The following is an 18,075-nucleotide window of genomic DNA, read 5'->3' as shown; positions in this document are numbered from 1 at the left end:
TATTTGAAACCAGTCTGTTGTTCCATGTCTGGTTCTAACTTTTGCTACTTGAACTGCATACATTCCTCAGGGGGCAGGTAAGGTGGTCTGCTATTCCCATCTCTTGAAGAATTTTCCACAGTTTGTTGTGATCTATACAGTCAAAAGCTTTGGCATAGTCAATAAAACAGAAGTAGATGTTTTTCTGGGACTCTTTTGCTTTTTCCATGATCCTGCGAATGTTGGCAATTTGATCTCTGGTTCCTCTGCCTTCTCTAAATCCACCTTGAACATCTGGAAGTTCATGGTTCATGAACTGTTGAAGCCTAGCTTGGAGAATTTTGTGCTTTACTTTGATAGCATGTCAGATGAGTAGAATTGTGGGGTAGTATGAGCATTTTTGCATTGCCATTGTTTGGGATTTAATGATGTTCCTGATGTTCAAGCTGGTTTTAGAAAAGGCAGAGGAACCAGAGGTCAAATTGCCAACATCTGCTGGATCATTGATAAAGCAAGAGAGTTCCAGAAAAACATCTATTTCTGCTTTATTGACTATGTCAAAGCCTTTGATTGAGTGGATCACAATAAACTGTGGAAAATTCTGAGAGAGATGGGAATACCAGACCACCTGATCTGCCTCTCAAGAAATCTGTATGCAGGTCAGGAAGAAACAGTTAGAACTGGACATGGAACAACAGACTGGTTCCAAATAGGAAAAGGATTGTGTCAAGGCTGTCTATTGTCACCCTGCTTATTTAACTTCTATGCAGAGTACATCATGAGAAACGCTGGACTGGAAGAAACACAAGCTGGCATCAAGATTGCCGGGAGAAATATCAATAACCTCAGATATGTAGATGACACCACCCTTATGGCAGAAAGTGAAGAGGAGCTACAAAGCCTCTTGATGAAAGTGAAAGTGGAGAGTGAAGAAGTTGGCTTAAAACTCAACATTCAGAAAACAAAGATCATGGCATCTGGTCCCATCACTTCATGGGAAATAGATGGAGAAACAGTGGAAACAGTGTCAGACTTTATTTTTCTGGGTTCCAAAATCACTGCAGATGGTGACTGCAGCTATGAAATTAAAAGACGCTTACTCCTTGGAAGAAAAGTTATGACCAACCTAGACAGCATATTGAAAAGCAGAGACATTACTTTGCCGACTAAGGTCCGTCTAGTCAAGGCTATGGTGTTTCCAGTGGTCATGTATGGATATGAGAGTTGGACTGTGAAGAAGGCTGAGTGCCGAAGAATTGATGCTTTTGAACTGTAGTGTTGGAGAAGACTCTTGAGAGTCCCTTGGACTGCAAGGAGATCCAACCAGTCCATTCTGAAGGAGATCAACCCTGGGATTTCTTTGGAAGGACTGATGCTAAAGCTGAAACTCCAGTACTTTGGCCACCTGATGCGAAGAGTTGACTCATTGGAAAAGACTCTGATGCTGGGAGGGATTGGGGGCAGGAGGAGAAAGGGACGACAGAGGATGAGACGGCTGGATGGCATCACTGACTCAATGGACGTGGAGTCTGAGTGAACTCCGGGAGTTGGTGATTGACAGGGAGGTCTGACGTGCTGCGATTCATGGGGTCGCAAAGAGTCAGATACGACTGAGCGACTGAACTGAACTGACTATTTCCAGTCCTGCTGAGTTTTCCAAATTTGCTGACATATTGAGTGCATCACTTTCACAGTGTCATCTTTTAGAATTTGAAAGAGTTCAACTGGAATTCCATTACTTCCACTAGCTTTGTTCATAGTGATGCTTCCTAAGGGTAACCTGACTTCAGACTCCAAGATATCTGGCTCTAGGTGAGTGATCACACCATCGCGGGTATCTGGGTCATTAAGATCTTTTTTGTATAGTTCTCTTGCGTATTCTTGCCAGCTCTTCTTAATATCTTCTGCTGTTAGGTCCATAACATTTCTGTCCTTTATTGTGCCCATCTTTGCATGAAATTTTCCTTTGGTATCTCTAATTTTCTTGAAGAGATCTCTAGTCTTTCCCATTCTCTTGTTTTCTTCAATTCATTGGATTTATCACTGAGGAAGTCTTTCTTATCTCTCCCTGCTATTCTTTGAAACTCTGCATTCAGATGGGTATATCTTTCCTTATCTCCTTTGCCTTTTACTTCTCTTCTTTTCTCAGCTATTTGTATGCCTCATCAGACAACCATTTTGCCTTTTGCATTTCTTTTTCTTGGAGATGATCTTGATCACTGCCTCCTATAGAATGTCATGAACCTCCATCCATAGTTCTTCAGTCATTCTGTCTATCAGATCTAATCCCTTGAATCTATATGTCACTTCCACTGTATAATTGTAAGGAAGTTGATTTAGGTCATAACTGAATGGTCTAGTGATATCCCTCACTTTCTTCAGTTTAAGTCTGAATTTGGCAATAAAGAGTTCATGATCTGAGCCACAGTCAGCTCCTGGTCTTGCTTTTGCTGACTGTGTAGCGCTTCTCCAACTTTGGCTGCAAAGAATATAATTAATTTGATTTTCATATTGACCATCTGGTGATGTCAATATGTAGAATCTTCTCTTGTCTTGTTGAAAGAGGGTATTTGCTATGACCCTTGCGTTCTTTTGGCAAAACTTTGTTGTCCTTTTCCTGCTTCATTTTGTACTCCAAGTCTAAACTCGCCTGTTAGTTCAGGTATCTCTTGACTTCTCACTTTTCCATTCCAATCTCCATATGATGAAAAGGACGTCTTTTTTGGGTCTTAGTTCTAGAAGGTCTTGTAGGTCTTCACAGAACTGTTCAACTTCAGCTTCTGCTTTAGTAATTGGGGCATAGGCTTGGATTACTGGGATATTGAATGGCTACTTCAGAAAAGAACAGAGATCATTCGTTTTTGAGATTTCACTCAAGTACTCCATTTTGGATTCCTTTGTTGACTATAAGGGCTACTTCATTTTTTTCTAAGGGATTCTTTCCCACGATAGTAGATACAATGGTAATCTAAGTTAAATTTGCCCGTTCCAGTACATTTTAGTTCACTGATTCCTAAAATGATATTTACTCTTGCCATCTCCTGTTTGACTACTTCTAATTTACCTTGATTTAAGGACCTAATATTCCAGGTTCCTGTGCAATAGTTCTTTACAGCATCAGACTTTACTTTCATCGCCAGTCACACCCACAATTGGGCGTTGTTGTCACTTTGGCTCCTCTCTTCATTCTTTCTGGAGTTATTTCTCCACTGATCTCCAGTAGCATATTGGGCACCTACTGACCTGGTGAGTTCCTTTCAGTGGCCTATTTTTTTACCTTTTCATACTGCTCATGGTGTTCTCAAGGCAAGAGTGCTGAAGTGGTTTGTCATTCCCTTCTCCAGTGGACAACATTTTGTCAGAATCCTCCAATATGACCCGTCCATCTTGGGTGGCCCTAGTCGGCATGGTTCATAGTTTCTTTGAGTTAGACAAGGCTGTGGTCCATGTGATCACTTTGATTAATTTTCTGTGATTGTGGTTATCATTTGGTCTGCCCTCTGACAGATAAGGGTAAGGATAATTCCTGATGCCATTTTATTACAAGTATTTATATTGCTTTTTAAGCTAAAATTTATCTTCAAGTATATTTATAGTTTTCAAACTGAGACAATCAGGAGAGAAATGAAAACAGCTCTGAGTAATAATCTGAAAATAATCTTAATTTATTCTTCTCAGTTTCTGTTTTGTTGTTGTTGTTTTTTTTTTTCCTTCATGCAGTTGTGATAAAGGTCTTCCACAGTATTTGATGTCATGGTAAACACAGTCAGGAGAGGAATTAATCATTCCAAAAAAAAAAATTAGGCCTGTTATAAAACCAAACTATTTTCCAACATATCAAGTGAAGTGATGCGAAAGTCCCTCAGTCTTGTCCAACTCTTTGCGACCCCATGGACTGTAGCCCACCAGGCTCCTCTGTTCATGGAATTCTCCAAGCACGAAAATTGGAGTGGATTGCCATTTCCTTCTCCAGGGGATCTTCTAGACCCAAGGATTGATCCCAGGTCTCCCGCATTGCAGGCAGATTTCTTACCATCTAAGCTACCAGGGTCTGTTCTCTTCTATAACAAAATAACCTAATTTATAAACCTAACACCAAAAAAATGATTAACAAGTGAGAGGGCAAGAGAGAAAATTGAAAAACTGCACAGTAAATTTGAAGTTGTAAGCTGCCTTGAAGATATATGTATTCACAGCATTACTTATGATTTTTAGAAATCTTAATGTTAAGAAGAGAAAATATAGTATGCATAGAGAATGTTGGAAGCTAATTTATGTTTCCAATTATATTATGGAATTTAGGGAGTGTCTCACCCACTTCTCACAATTTGCATAAAATAAGGATAATAATCTGTTTTTAATATATAGATCAATACTGTTGCTTCTTTTAAATTGGAGAATTGGGGGAATGCTAGTGCTCTTTTTGCAAAGAAGCCATCCTTACAATTTACTAAGGAGTGACAGAGGTGTCCTGAAAACCATTTCTGTTATCTTGCTCAAAGCAATATCAAGGTTTTTCCTTTTTTTCCCCTTTTTATTGGAATCTAGTTGTTTTACAATATTATGTTATAAGTATATCAATCGTGCATAAACTAGATAACTAATGAAGCAGACTATATAGCACAAAGAACTCTACGCAACAATACCATGTGGTTTTCTCAATGGCTCAGTGGGTAAAGAACCTGCCTGCAATGCGGGAGACACAGGAGACACAGATTCAATCCCTGGGTCAGGAAGATTGCCTGGAGGAAGAAATGGCAACCCATTCCTGTATTTCTTGCCTGAAAAAATTTCATGGACAGAGGAGCCTGGCAGGCTACAGTCTAAAGGACCACAAAGAGTTGGATGCCACTGAGATGAGCAATAGTGAGCAATGATCAATAGTGTATATGGGCCAATCTCAATCATCCCCCCTTCCTCCAACAAGCAATAGTTTATTGAATAGGTTAATTTTCAGTTTATTTTTATTTATTTATTTATTAATAAAAATGTATTTATTTTAATTGGAGGTTAATTACTTTACAATATTGTATTGGTTTTGCCATACATCAACATGAATCCACCACAGGTATACACGTGTTCCCCATCCTGAACACCTCTCCCTCCTCCCACCCCATACCATCCCTCTGGGTCATCTCAGTGCACCAGCCCTAAGCATCCAGTATCATGCATAAAACCTGAACTGGTGATTCGTTTCATATATGATATTATACATGTTTCAATGCCATTCTCCCAAATCATCCCACCCTCTCCCTCTCCCACAGAGTCCAAAAGACTGTTCTGTACACCTGTGTCTCTTTTGCTGTCTCGCATACAGGGTTATCGTTACCATGTTTCTAAATTCCATATATATGCGTTAGCATACTGTATTGGTGTTTTTCTTTCTGGCTTACTTCACTCTGTATCGATAAGACATCATTTCAGACTTTCCTTCCTTAGAACTTTTCCACATTTTTCCTGCTATTTCATACACATATTTCCACATATTTCCTGCTATTTTTCATACAGAATGAAGTAATTTTCATTTTAAATGAACCTCAATCCTGATTCAACAATGAGATATCTAAGACATTGGAATTTAAAAAGAAAGGGACAGAAAGGAATATGAAGCTTGTTATCCTAAATTCCAACGGAATAAATAGCAGGAAAAATGTGGAAAAGTCCTAAGGAAGGAAAGTCTGACATGATGTCTTATAGACTTGGATATATTCTTCATTGCTTTACTAAAAACATCCCAGGAATGGCTGACACTTCGCATTCCAGAAACGGTTTACTGATCTGAATCATACACAGCTGTTAATTACAGACAATTGTTGTTAATTGAGAACAAGGACTTTTACATTTGCCTTAGAAAGTTGCCATGAATTTGTCTACAGACAATGTAAAGCCTGTAGTTTTTGTAAGTGTTCTTAACATTGTTTTCCTCTGGTCCTTGAGGATTAACAAAAGGATATGTTCATTTTCTCCTAAACATCACATGATTTCCCAGTAGAAGTGGCCACCATTCATCTCAGTTGGAATTTTCCCTGAATCGACAGTTGCTATATTTTTCCTATACAGGAAAGTGAATGAAAAGAGGGCTCAGGCTTGTAAGAGAGATAAACACTGAGAACTTTCACATTATTATGATGCAACCTAGACAGTGTATTAAAAAAACAGAGACATTGCTTAGCCAACAAAGGTCAATCTAGTCAAAGTTATGGTCTTTCCAGTAGTCATGTGTGGATAAAAGAGTTGGACCATAAAGAAAGCTGAGCACTGAAGAATTAGTGCTTTTGAACTGTGGTGTTGGAAAAGACTCTTGAGAGTCCCTTGGACTGCAAGGAGATCAAACCAATCAATTGCAAAGGAAATCAGCCCTGAATATTAAATGGAAATACTGATTCTGAAACTGAAGCTTCAATACTTTGGACACCTGATGCAAAGAACTGGCAAGTTGGAAAAGACTCTGATGCTGGGAAAGATTGAAGGCAGGAGGAGAAGGTGACAACAAAGAATGATATGGTTGGATGGCATTACCGACTCGATGGACATAGGTTTGGATGAACTCTAGGAGTTGGTGGTGGATAAGAAAGCCTGGAGTGCTACAGTCCATGGGGTTGCAAAGAGTCAGACAAGACTGAGAGACGAAACTGAGTAATAATGCCATATATACTAAAAAGGGCTTCCCTGGTGGCTCAAATGATAAAGAATCTGCCAGCAATGCAGGAGACGCTAGTTTGATTCCTTAGTCAAAAAATCCCCTGGAGAAGGGAATGGCTACCAACCCCAGTATTCTTGTCTGGAGAATCCTATGAATATAAGAGCCTGACCTATGGGATATAGTGCATAGGTTTGCAAAGAGCTGGACAACTGAGAGATTAAGCATGCACATACAACAAATCAATAAACCTATATCTTGAAATTAAATATTCTATTGCAGAAAGATCTCTCCTGATACTGGAATGAACTTTACCATTCAATTTGAATTCACAGCATGAGTGATATTGAAAAGAACTGGATCAATTTATTGAGGGAATTCTTAGTTGTTGTTGTTGTTGTTGTTTTAAGTAAATGGATTGTTATTATTATTATTGCTAAACAGGAAGACAAAATAGAAGGCTTTCATTGCTATTTAATGAATTATACCAATATACTGATAGAATAGAGCTTTAACTAAGTGAACATGAATGTATAAAAAAGGAAGATATACGTTAGTATACTGTATTGGTGTTTTTCTTTCTGGCTTACTTCACTCTGTATAATAGGCTCCACTTTCATCCACCTTATTAGAACTGATTCAAATGTATTCTTTTTAATGGCTGAGTAATACTCCATTGTGTATATGTGCCACAGCTTTCTTATCTGTTCATCTGCTGATAGACATCTAGGTTGCTTCCATGTCCTGGCTATTATAAACAGTGCTGTGATGAACATTGGGGTACACATGTCTCTTTCAATTCTTGTTTCTTTGGTGTGTATCGAACTTAGAAAGATGGTAACAATAACCCTGTATGCGAGACAGCAAGAGACACAGATGTATAGAACAGTCTTTTGGACTCTGTGGGAGAGGGAGAGGGTGGGATGATTTGGGAGAATGGCATTGAAACATGTATAATATCATATACGAAACAAGTCGCCAGTCCAGGTTCAATGCATGATACTGGATGCATGGGGCTGGTGCACTGGGATGACCCAGAGGGATGGTACGGGGAGGGAGGAGGGAGAGGTGTTCAGGATGGGGAATACGTGTATATCTGAGGTGGATTCATGTTGATGTATGGCAAAACCAATACAATATTGTAAAGTAATTAACTTCTAATTAAAATAAATAAATTTATATTAAAAAAGGGAAAATATAAAAATACAGCATAGAATAGAAAGCAGAATACACACACACATATACAGAATAATAATAACATTTAGACTGAAGAAATTTTGAAGAAAAAGGTTCTCTGAAAAATATTGCTTTATGTTTGGTATTAGATATTCATACAATTTGGTCTTCTTAGCCAATGACACAGATCCAGTCTATGAAAAATCCACCCTGCCTCCTCTGTACTCTGGACTCTACAGAAGTTCCCTAACTTTTTGTGACCAGAGATCAATATAGTAGATAACAATTTTTCCATGGACCTGGGTGGGGGGTAGTTACAGAATGGCTCAAGCTCATTATGTGTATTTTGCACTGTATATCTATTACTATTGCATCCTCATCATATCAGATCATCAGGCCTTAGATTACAGAGTTCAGAAACCCCTGCTCCAATTGTTGAGGTGGTCACAACAATGAGTCCATTAGATGTGATTCAGATAGGGAGTTGGAAGTTAGGAAGGTGAATGTGAGTCAGAGTGAGAACTTAGAAGTCTTTCATATTGTTGAAGATTTAACTCCAGTGACGTTCATTTGGGAGACAGTCCCATTCGAGTGATCTTTTTCCTGACATTTTTGGATTTTCTATATTAACTAGCAAATACTAATACAAGAAATCAGATAAAAGATTAGGAAATAACACAATTTTACTGAGTTTGAAGAAAAGACCAGGAGCTTCCCAATGGGAAATAAATTATTTAGGGAAGTATTGAATAGAGTCAACAAGTAGCATTTCTATTCCAGTATTTCAAACACTTAGAAAAGCCTAGGTTAAAATTCCTACTCCTCTTACTTAGAGAATGTAATTTGGATAAAATGAAAAATATATATTTTTAACCTCATACCAATAAATAAAATAGGGATTTCAAAAGAAATATTGTATGATAAACATGCACACTATAATATGGTTAAAAAAACAAAGGTCTTAAAAATAAGTTCTCCCAAGTTAAATTAATATGGCATAGCCCTTCCAGAAATAAATTCCAGTTCTATCCATGGATATTTCCTTTTTCTTTGAGCTTCTTTATGTTTTACTCTGAAGGTTATTGAAAAGAAGAAGATAATGAGAAACTACACAGAAATAAGAGAGTTTATCCTCCTGGGACTGTCAGATGACCCACAAGTTCAGGTTGTGATCTTTGTCTTTCTGCTCATCACCTACATGCTCAGCATCACTGGGAACCTGACCATTATCATCCTGACCCTGCTGGATGCCCACCTCCAGACCCCCATGTATTTCTTCCTCAGGAGTTTCTCTATATTAGAGGTGTCATTCACAACTGTCACTATACCGAAGTTCCTGACCACCATCATTACAGGAGATAAAACCATCTCTTTTAATGATTGTATGGCTCAGTTATTTTTTTTCATTCTCTTGGGAGTCACTGAGTTTTACCTTCTGGCTGCCATGTCCTATGACCGCTACATTGCCATCTGCAAACCGCTGCATTACATGACCGTCATGAATCATAGAGTCTGCACCCTGCTTGTCTTGGCTTCTTGGCTGGCTTCATTCTTAATTATATTCCCGTCACTCATGCTGTTCATACAGCTTGATTACTGTAAGTCAAATACTATCGATCATTTTACTTGTGATTATTTCCCCTTATTACACCTTTCATGTTCAAACACTAAATTACTAGAGATGATGGGCTTTTCCTCTGCTGTGTTTACCCTAATGTTCACTTTGACATTAATAATTCTGTCCTATACGTATATCATTAGAACAATTTTGAGGATCCCTTCTACCACTCAGAGGACAAAGGCCTTTTCCACATGTTCGTCCCACATGATTGTCATCTCCATCTCTTATGGCAGCTGCATTTTCATGTATATGAATCCATCAGCAAAGGACAGGGTGTCTTTGAGCAAGGGAGTTGCTGTGCTAAACACCTCAGTAGCCCCCATGCTGAACCCCTTTATCTATACCCTAAGGAATCTACAAGTCAAGCGAGCCTTCATGGACATGGCCAGGAAGATTCTACCTTTCTCAAGGAAATGAAAAAATAAAAGTCCTGCTTTATAAATTATAGTCATAACAAAGAGCAATCAAATAAAATCAGGGCTTTTCAAAATCTATTAATTTTCACATAATTTTCCTAGAAGTGTTTTTCACTGCTCATACTTTTATTGCCAGCATCTTACCAAAGATAGTATATACATTCCCATTCTAATTCCCATCATTCTCTCATGTATTTCCCTTCCTTTGGGCTTATCATTCCACTCTGTAGCCTTGGACTGACTTAATTTCCCTTTTTGAAATGTTTTTTGAGTCCTTGTTTTCATAATATTTCTTAGAAAATTAAGAGCAGACAGAAAGAGGCAGAGTAGTAGCACGTGAGAGAGACCTGTGTTTTGATTTCACCAGGAAACATTCTTTCTAGAAATTTAGGAAATATTAAATCATTTTAAGCACTATTTTTTCAATTTTTTTGAATTGGAGGATAATTGTTTAACAATGTTGTCTTGGTTTCTGCCATACATTAACATGACTCAGTCATAAGTATCCATATGTCTCCTCCTTCTTGACTTCACTCCCGCCTCCTACACCAGCCCACCCCTCTACATTGTCACAAAGCCCTGGGTTAAGTTTCCTGTGTTATACAGCAACCTCTCATTGCTACCTATTTTACATATTTAATGTATAAGTTTCAATGCTATTCTCTCAATTCATCCCACCTTTTCCCAACCCACACTGCCACTATGCTCACAAGTCTGTTCTCTATGTCTGTGTCTCTATTGCTGCCCTGGAAATAGGTTCGAAGTACCATTTTTCTAGATTCCATATTGAACATTGACACTTTAGCATCAGCAAACTAAAATGGATGGGAATGGGTGAATTTAACTCAGATGACCATTATATCTACTACTATGGACAAGAATCCCTTAAAAGAAATGAAGTAGCCCTCATAGTCAACAAAAAAGAGTCCAAAATGCAGTACTTGGATGCAATCTCAAAAACGACAGAATGATCTCTGTTCCTTACCAAGGCAAGCCATTCAATATCAGAGTAATTCACGTCTATGCCCCAACCAGTAATGCTGAAAAAGCTGAAGTTAAACAGTTCTATAACTTCTAGAACTAACATCCAAAAAAGACGTCCTTTTCATCATAGGGGACTGGAATGGAAAAGTAGGAAGTCACGAAATACCTGGAGTAATAGGCAAATTTGGCCTTAGAGTACAGAATGGTGCAGGGCAAAGGCTAATAGAGTTTTGCAAAGAAAAAACACTGGTCATAGCAAACACCCTATTCCAAAAACACAAGAGAAGACTCTATACATAGACATAAGCAGATGGTCAATACTGAAATCAGATTGATTATATTCTATGCAGCCAAAAATGGAGAAGTTCTATACAGTCAGCAAAACAAAGCCAGGAGCTGACTGTACCTCAGGTCATGAACTCCTTATTGCCAAATTCAGACTTAAATTGAAGAAGTTAGGGAAAATCACTAGACCATTCAGATATGACCAAAATAAATCCCTTGCAACTGTACAGTGGAAGTGACAAATAGATTCAAAGGATTAGATCTGATAGACGGAATGACTGAAGAACAATGGACAGAGGCTCATGACATTTTACAAGAGGCAGTGATCAAGACCATCTCCAAGAAAAAGAAATGCAAAAAGGCAAACTGGTTGTCTGAGGAGGCCTTACAAATAGCTGAGAAAAGTAGAGAAGCAAAATGCAAAGGAAAGAAGGAAAGATATACCCATTTTAATGAAGAGTTCCAAAGAATACTAATGAGAGAAAAGAAAGCCTCCCTCAGTGATCAATGCACAGAAATAGAGGAAAACACTAGAATGGGAAAGACTAGAGATCTCTTCAAGAAAATTAGAGATACCAAGGGAACATTTCATGCAAAGATGGGCTCGATAAATGACAGAAATGTTATAGACCTAACAGAAGCAGAAGATATTAAGAAGAGGTGGCAAGAATACACAGAAGAAATGTACAAAAAAGAGCTGTTTGACCCAGATAATCATGACGGTGTGAACACTCACCTAGAGCCAGATATCCTGGCAAGAGAAGTCAAGTGGGCCTTAGGAAGCATCACTATGAACAAAGCTAGTGGAGGTGATGGGATTCCAGTTGAGCTCTTTCAAATCCTGAAAGATGATGCCGTGAAAGCGCTCCACTCAATATGCTGGCAAATTTGGAAAACTCAGCAGTGGTCACAGGACTGGAAATGATCAGTTTTCATCCCAATCTCAAAAAAAGGCAATGCCAAGGAATGCTCCAACTACCACACAACTGCACTCATCTCACATGCTAGCAAAGTAATGCTCAAAATCCTCCTAGCCAAGCTTCAGCAGTACATGAACTGTGAACTTCCAGATGTTCAAGGTGGATTTAGAGAAGGCAGAGGAACAAGAGATCAAATTCCCAACATCTGCTTGATCATTGAAAAAGCAAGAGAGTTCCAGAAAAACATCTATTTCTGCTTTATTGACTATGCCAAAGCTTTTGACTGTGTAGATCACAGCAAACTGTGGAAAATTCTTAAAGAAATGGGAATGCAAGATCACCTGACTTGCCTCTTGAGAAATTTGTATGCAGGTCAGGAAGCAACAGTTAGAACCAGACATGGAATAGCAGACTGCTTCCAAAAAGGGAAAGGAGTAAGTCAAATATGTATATTGTCACTCTGCTTATTTAACTTATATGCAGAGTACATCATGAGAAACTCTGGGCTAGATAAAACACAAGCTGGAATCAAGATTGCCAGGAGATACATCAATAAGCTCAGATATGCAGATGACACCACCCTTATGGCAACAAGCAAAGAGAAACTGAAGAGCCTCTTGATGAAAGTGAAAGAGGAGAGTGAAAAAGTTGGCTTAAATCTCAACATTCAGAAAACAAAGATCATGGCATCTCGTCCCATCACTTCATGGCAAATAGATGGGGAAACAATGGAAACAGTGATGGATTTCATTTTGAAGGGCTCCAAAATCACTGCAGATGATCACCGCAACCATGAAATTAAAAGACACTTACTCCTTCGAAGAAAAGTTATGACCAAACTACACAGTATATTAAAAAGCAGAGACATTACTTTGCCAACAAAGATCTATTTAGTCAAAGCTATGGTTTTTCCAGTAGTCATGTATGGGTATGAGAGTTGGAGTATAAAGAAAGCTGAGTGCCAAAAAATTGATGCCTTTGAACTGTGGTGTTGGAGAAGACTCTTGAGAGTCCCTTGGACTACAAGGAGACCCAACCAGCCCATCCTAAAGGAAATCAATCTTAAATATTCATTGGAAGAACTGATGCTGATGCTGAAACTCCAATACTTTGGCCATCTGATACGAAGAACCCTCATGCTGGGAAAAGACCCATATGAAAAGACCCTCATGCTGGGAAAGATTGAAGGCAGGAGGAGAAGCAGATGACTGAGAATGTGATGATTGGATGGCATCACCAACTCAATGTTGGTGATGGGCAGGGAGGTCTGGCATGGTGCAGTCCATGGGGTCCCAAAGTGTTAGACAGGACTGAGTGTTTGAACTGAACTGATATGTATACATTAATATACAACATTTGTTGTTCTCTTTCTGACTTACTTCACTCTGTATAACAGGCTCTAGATTCATGTACCTCACTACAACTGACTTGAATTTGTTCCTTTATGTGGATGCTTGGTTTATGAACCAGTTTACAACCCAGTGTATGGTTGTGTATGTGTGCTCTGTAGGGGCCAGGTCTTTGTGACCCTATGACAACCTTCTCTGTGCATGTGCTTAACACAACTTCTTTATCCATTCATCTGTCAAGGGACATCAAGATTGCTTCCATGTCCTGGATATTGTGAATTTTGCTGCAATGAAGGTTAGGGCACATGCATTTTTTAGAACTGTGATTTTGACACTGATTCTTCCAATCCAAGAATTGGTATATTTCTCCATGTATTTGTCATCTTTGATTTCTTTCATCAGTGTCTTATTGTTTCCTCTACACAGCTCTTTTGTGCATTTATTCCTAGATTGGTTGTTGTTGTTGTTGTTGTTGCCTTGGTGAATGTGATTGATTCCTTAATTTCTCTTTTGGACTTTTGGTGCTAGTGTATAGGAATTCAAGGGATTTCTGTATATTGATTTTGTATCCTGAAACCTTACTAAACTCACTGATTAACTCTAGTCATTTTCTGATAGTATTTTTAGAGTTTTCTTTGTATAGTATCATGCTGTCTCCAGTGAAAGTTTTACTTCTTCTTTTCCAATCTGGATCCCTTTTCTTTCTTATCCTTCTCTATTGCCAATTAAATTTAACTCCAGTTTTTACCTTTTCATCATGGCTGTGAAATAATAATCATATAAAACATTTCCAAATGAAAAACAAGGTAAACATTTCTTCAAGAGAAAAACAATTACAGTTACCTCAGAAAGTTTTTTAAGAAAAGCTGATGAACCTAGATAGCATATTAAAAAGCAGAGACATCACTTTGCAAACAAAGATCCATATAGTGAAAGCTATTGTTCCCAGTAGTTATGTATGAGTGTGAGAGTTGGACCATAAAGAAGGTTGAGCACTCAAGAATTGATGCTTTTAGACTTTGCTGCTAGAGAAGACTCTGGAGTGTCCTTTGGACTGCAAGATCAAACCAGTCAATCCTACAGGAAATCAACTCTGAATATTCATTGGAAGGACTGATGCTGAAGTTCAAGCTCCAAAACTTTGGCCACCTGATTCAGAGAGCCAACTCACTGGAAAAGACCATCATGTTGGGAAAAATTGAGGGCAGGAGGAGAAGGGGGCAACAGAGGATGAGATGGCTGGATGGCATTATTAGATCATAGAAATGAGTTTGAGCAAACTCAGGGAGCTAGTGAAGGTCAGGGGCACCTGGTGTGCTGCAGTCCATGGGAACAGAGTCAGACATGAATGAGTGACTGAACAATGACATAAAGTTGTTGGAAAGATTCAATGAGCCAATATAAAGAGAATAATTAGAATAGGTCTGTAATATAGTAATTGCTGACAAAAATTAATCTCAACATTGCTCTTCTCTTTCTCCTCATTATCATAAAAGTATTATTAATAGTAAAAAGAGTTCAATATACTTGAATTTCTAATCTTTTAAAAATATTTGAAGAGATATTTATATTGTATTTCCAGCACTCTTGATTGCCATTGTTTGATTTCCTGAAAATTCCAAATAGAATAAAATTTCCTAATAATGTCATTTCTGTTACCTGGTAAAATGAACATTTCAGAAGTCCACATCAACTCTCACACTCTTTTCATTAAACTAAATGGCCAGTGTATCTTCAAAAATAAAGTTTCTCCTCAAAATTGTAACATTTACCTATTTTTTTTTACTTCATTCAAGTATATTATAATAAAAAAGATTATAGAAAATTCTGAAACAATAGTCAGCTTTAACCAGTTCATTGGGTTGAGTGTGGGGAAATTTGAATATGGAAATAAATGAAAAGGAATCATACAACTGCCCTGAAAGAGTTTTTGACAGATTATGAGTAATAGAAAGTATTAATGAGAACTTTATTATTCTAATGATACAATCACTTGCATTTACTGGAGAAAAATATCATCTTCTGGATGGTCTCCTTGAGGGCTTGCTTCACTTGCTGGTTTCTTAATGAATATATAAATGGATTCATCATAGGAGGAATAGAAGTATTCATAATAGCGATTCCTTTGTTCAAAGATACCTTTTCTTTTGCTGAAGGGTTGGCATACATGAATATGCAGCTTCCATAAGAGATGGAAATGACAATCATGTGAGAGGAGCATGTAGAAAATGCCTTTTTTCTCTGACTGGCAGAAGGCAGTCTCAGAATTGTCTTGATGATGAACATGTAGGATAGAATTATTAATGCCAAAGTAAAAAGTAGAATCACTATCGCAGAGTAAAAACCAATCACTTCAAGGAGCCACGTGTCTGAGCAGGATAGTTGCAAGAGGGGGAAATAGTCACAAGTAAAGTGATCAATGATATTAGAACCACAGTAATCTAACTGGAGAAAAAGAATAACAGGTGGAAAGATGTTTAAGAACCCTGCCAGCCAAGCACAAAAGACAAGCAATATGCAGACTCTGTTGTTCATGATGGTTGTGTAATGTAGGGGTTTGCAGATAGCTACATAGCGATCATAGGACATAGCAGTTAGAAGATAAAACTCAGTGATACCCAAGAAAATGAAGAGAAACAGCTGAGCTGTACAATCATTGTATGAAATCGTTTTGTCCCTGGTGATAATTGTGCCCAGAAATCTAGGAATACAGACAGTTGTAAAGGAAATTTCTAATATAGAGAAGTTCCTGAGGAAAAAATACATAGGTGTCTGTAGATGGGAGTCCACCAAGGTGAGAATGATGATGGTCAAATTTCCAGTGACACTTAATATATATGTGATGATTAAAAAGAGAAAAGTCACAATCTGAAGCTCTGGGTCATCTGATAGCCCCAGAAGAATGAATTCTGTGGGTCTTGTGTGGTTTTTCATTGCTGATCCTTTCCCCCCCATTCAAACAGAAAATGAATGTGTCTCCTATAAGAAATAAAAGATCAAAATACATTTGAGGATAGAATAGAAAACTTTTAAAGTATTCTTCATGATGATAATGAATGAAATTTAAAAACATATTCACCTACAGAGCTCTCTCCACTTTCCATTCAACTTTTCATTCTAGTAAGGAATATTAACTGAATCTCAATATTATTTTTTTTCAAAAATACATTAATATAGACTATGGATAAAATAAAACTCATATGATAACACTTATATAAGGCTTTTTTTCTCTAATAATTTTTAGTTGTTTTCAAGTTATTCTTTAAAATATTTAGCTTCCTTTGTAAAACATACAAAAATATTTTAATGATTCTTCTGCTTTCCTCAGTATTATAAAAACAAGTATAGTTTGCATTTTAATCTAAATAGAGAGTTTGAAAGTGTACACAGTTTATGTATGCCTACTTCCACATTTTATACTTCGCATAACTGAGGCCCACTTTGTTTAGGTGACTTTCACTAGTTTAAGGGACTAGTCAACATAGTAAAACTGTGGAAAATTCTTTAAAAGATGAGAATACCAGGCAATCTAACCTGCCTCCTGAGAAACGTATATGTAGGACAAGAAGCAACAGTAAGGACTAGACATGGAACAATGGACTGTTTCAAAACTGGGAAAGGAGTACTTCAAGGCTGTATATTATCACGTGCTGGTTAGTGTGTGTGTGTTTTAGTCACTCAGTCGTGTCTGACTCTGCAACCACATGGATTGTAGCCCACCAGGCTCCTCTGTCCATGGGATTTTCCAGGCAAGAATACTGGAGTGGGTTGTCATTTTCTTCTCCAGAGGATCCAGAGGATCTTCCCAACCCAGGGATCAAACCTGCATCTCCAGCATTGCAGACAGATTACCATCTGAGCCAGCAGGGAAGATTATCACCCTGCTTATTTAACTTATATGCAGAATGCATCATGCAAAATGCCAGGCTGGATGAATCACAGGCTGGAATAAAGATTGCTGGGAGAAATATCAATTGCCTCCACTATGCAGATAATACCACATTAATGGCAGAAAGTGAAGAGGAATAAATAGTCTCTTGATGAAGGTGAAAGAGAGCAGTGAAAAACCTGGCTTAAAACTCAACATTCAAAAAACTAAGATCATGGCATCTGGTCCCATTACTTCATGGCAAGTAGAAGGGGGGAAAATAGAAACAGTAGCAGATTTTCTTTTCTTGGTTCTAAAATCACTGCAGATGGTAACTGCAGCCGCAGAAACATCACTTTGCAGGCAAAGGTCCAGGCAATCAAAGCTGTGGTTTTCAAGTAGTCATGTACGGTTGTGAGAGTTGGACCATAAAGAAGGCTTGGAGCCAAAGAATCAATTTCTTTGAACTGTGGTGCTAGAGAAGACTCTTGAGTCCTGGATAGCAAGGAGATGAAATCAGTCAGTCCTAAAGGAAATCAACCCTGAATATTCACTGGAAAGACTGATGATGAAACTGAAGCTCCAATAATCTGGCCACCTGATGGGAAGAGCTGACTCACTTTAAAAGACCCTTGATGCAAGGAAAGATTGAGGGCTGAGGAGAAGGCAAAAGCAGAAGATGAGATACCTTCATAGCATCATCGACTCAGTGGACATGAGTTTGAGCAAACTCCGGGAGACATTGAAGAACAGCGAACACTGGCATGCTGCAGTTCATTGGTCACAAAGAGTCAGACACGACTAACCACCTGAGCAACAACCACACAACTTAGTAAT

General features: G+C 38.1%; 2 protein-coding genes across 2 annotated transcripts; one reads left to right on the top strand and one right to left on the bottom strand.

The window, feature by feature from the left end:
* The first annotated feature begins 8,894 nt into the window (after positions 1-8,894).
* LOC138077765 (olfactory receptor 6C1-like) lies at positions 8,895-9,833 on the top strand. Its single transcript, XM_068969955.1, has one exon. The coding sequence runs from the start codon at positions 8,895-8,897 to the stop codon at positions 9,831-9,833; it is 939 nt and encodes a 312-aa protein (XP_068826056.1).
* Positions 9,834-15,359: 5,526 nt separating this feature from the next.
* On the bottom strand, positions 15,360-16,304 carry LOC138077753 (olfactory receptor 6C3-like). Its single transcript, XM_068969929.1, has one exon. The coding sequence runs from the start codon at positions 16,302-16,304 to the stop codon at positions 15,360-15,362; it is 945 nt and encodes a 314-aa protein (XP_068826030.1).
* Between the last annotated feature and the right edge of the window lie 1,771 nt (positions 16,305-18,075).

The sequence above is a fragment of the Capricornis sumatraensis genome, chromosome 4, assembly GCF_032405125.1.
Source record: "Capricornis sumatraensis isolate serow.1 chromosome 4, serow.2, whole genome shotgun sequence".
In the NCBI taxonomy this organism is placed as follows: Eukaryota; Metazoa; Chordata; class Mammalia; order Artiodactyla; family Bovidae; genus Capricornis; species Capricornis sumatraensis.
The sequence above is the reverse complement of the archived record's forward strand: the minus strand, read 5'-3'. Positions and strand labels throughout refer to the sequence as shown.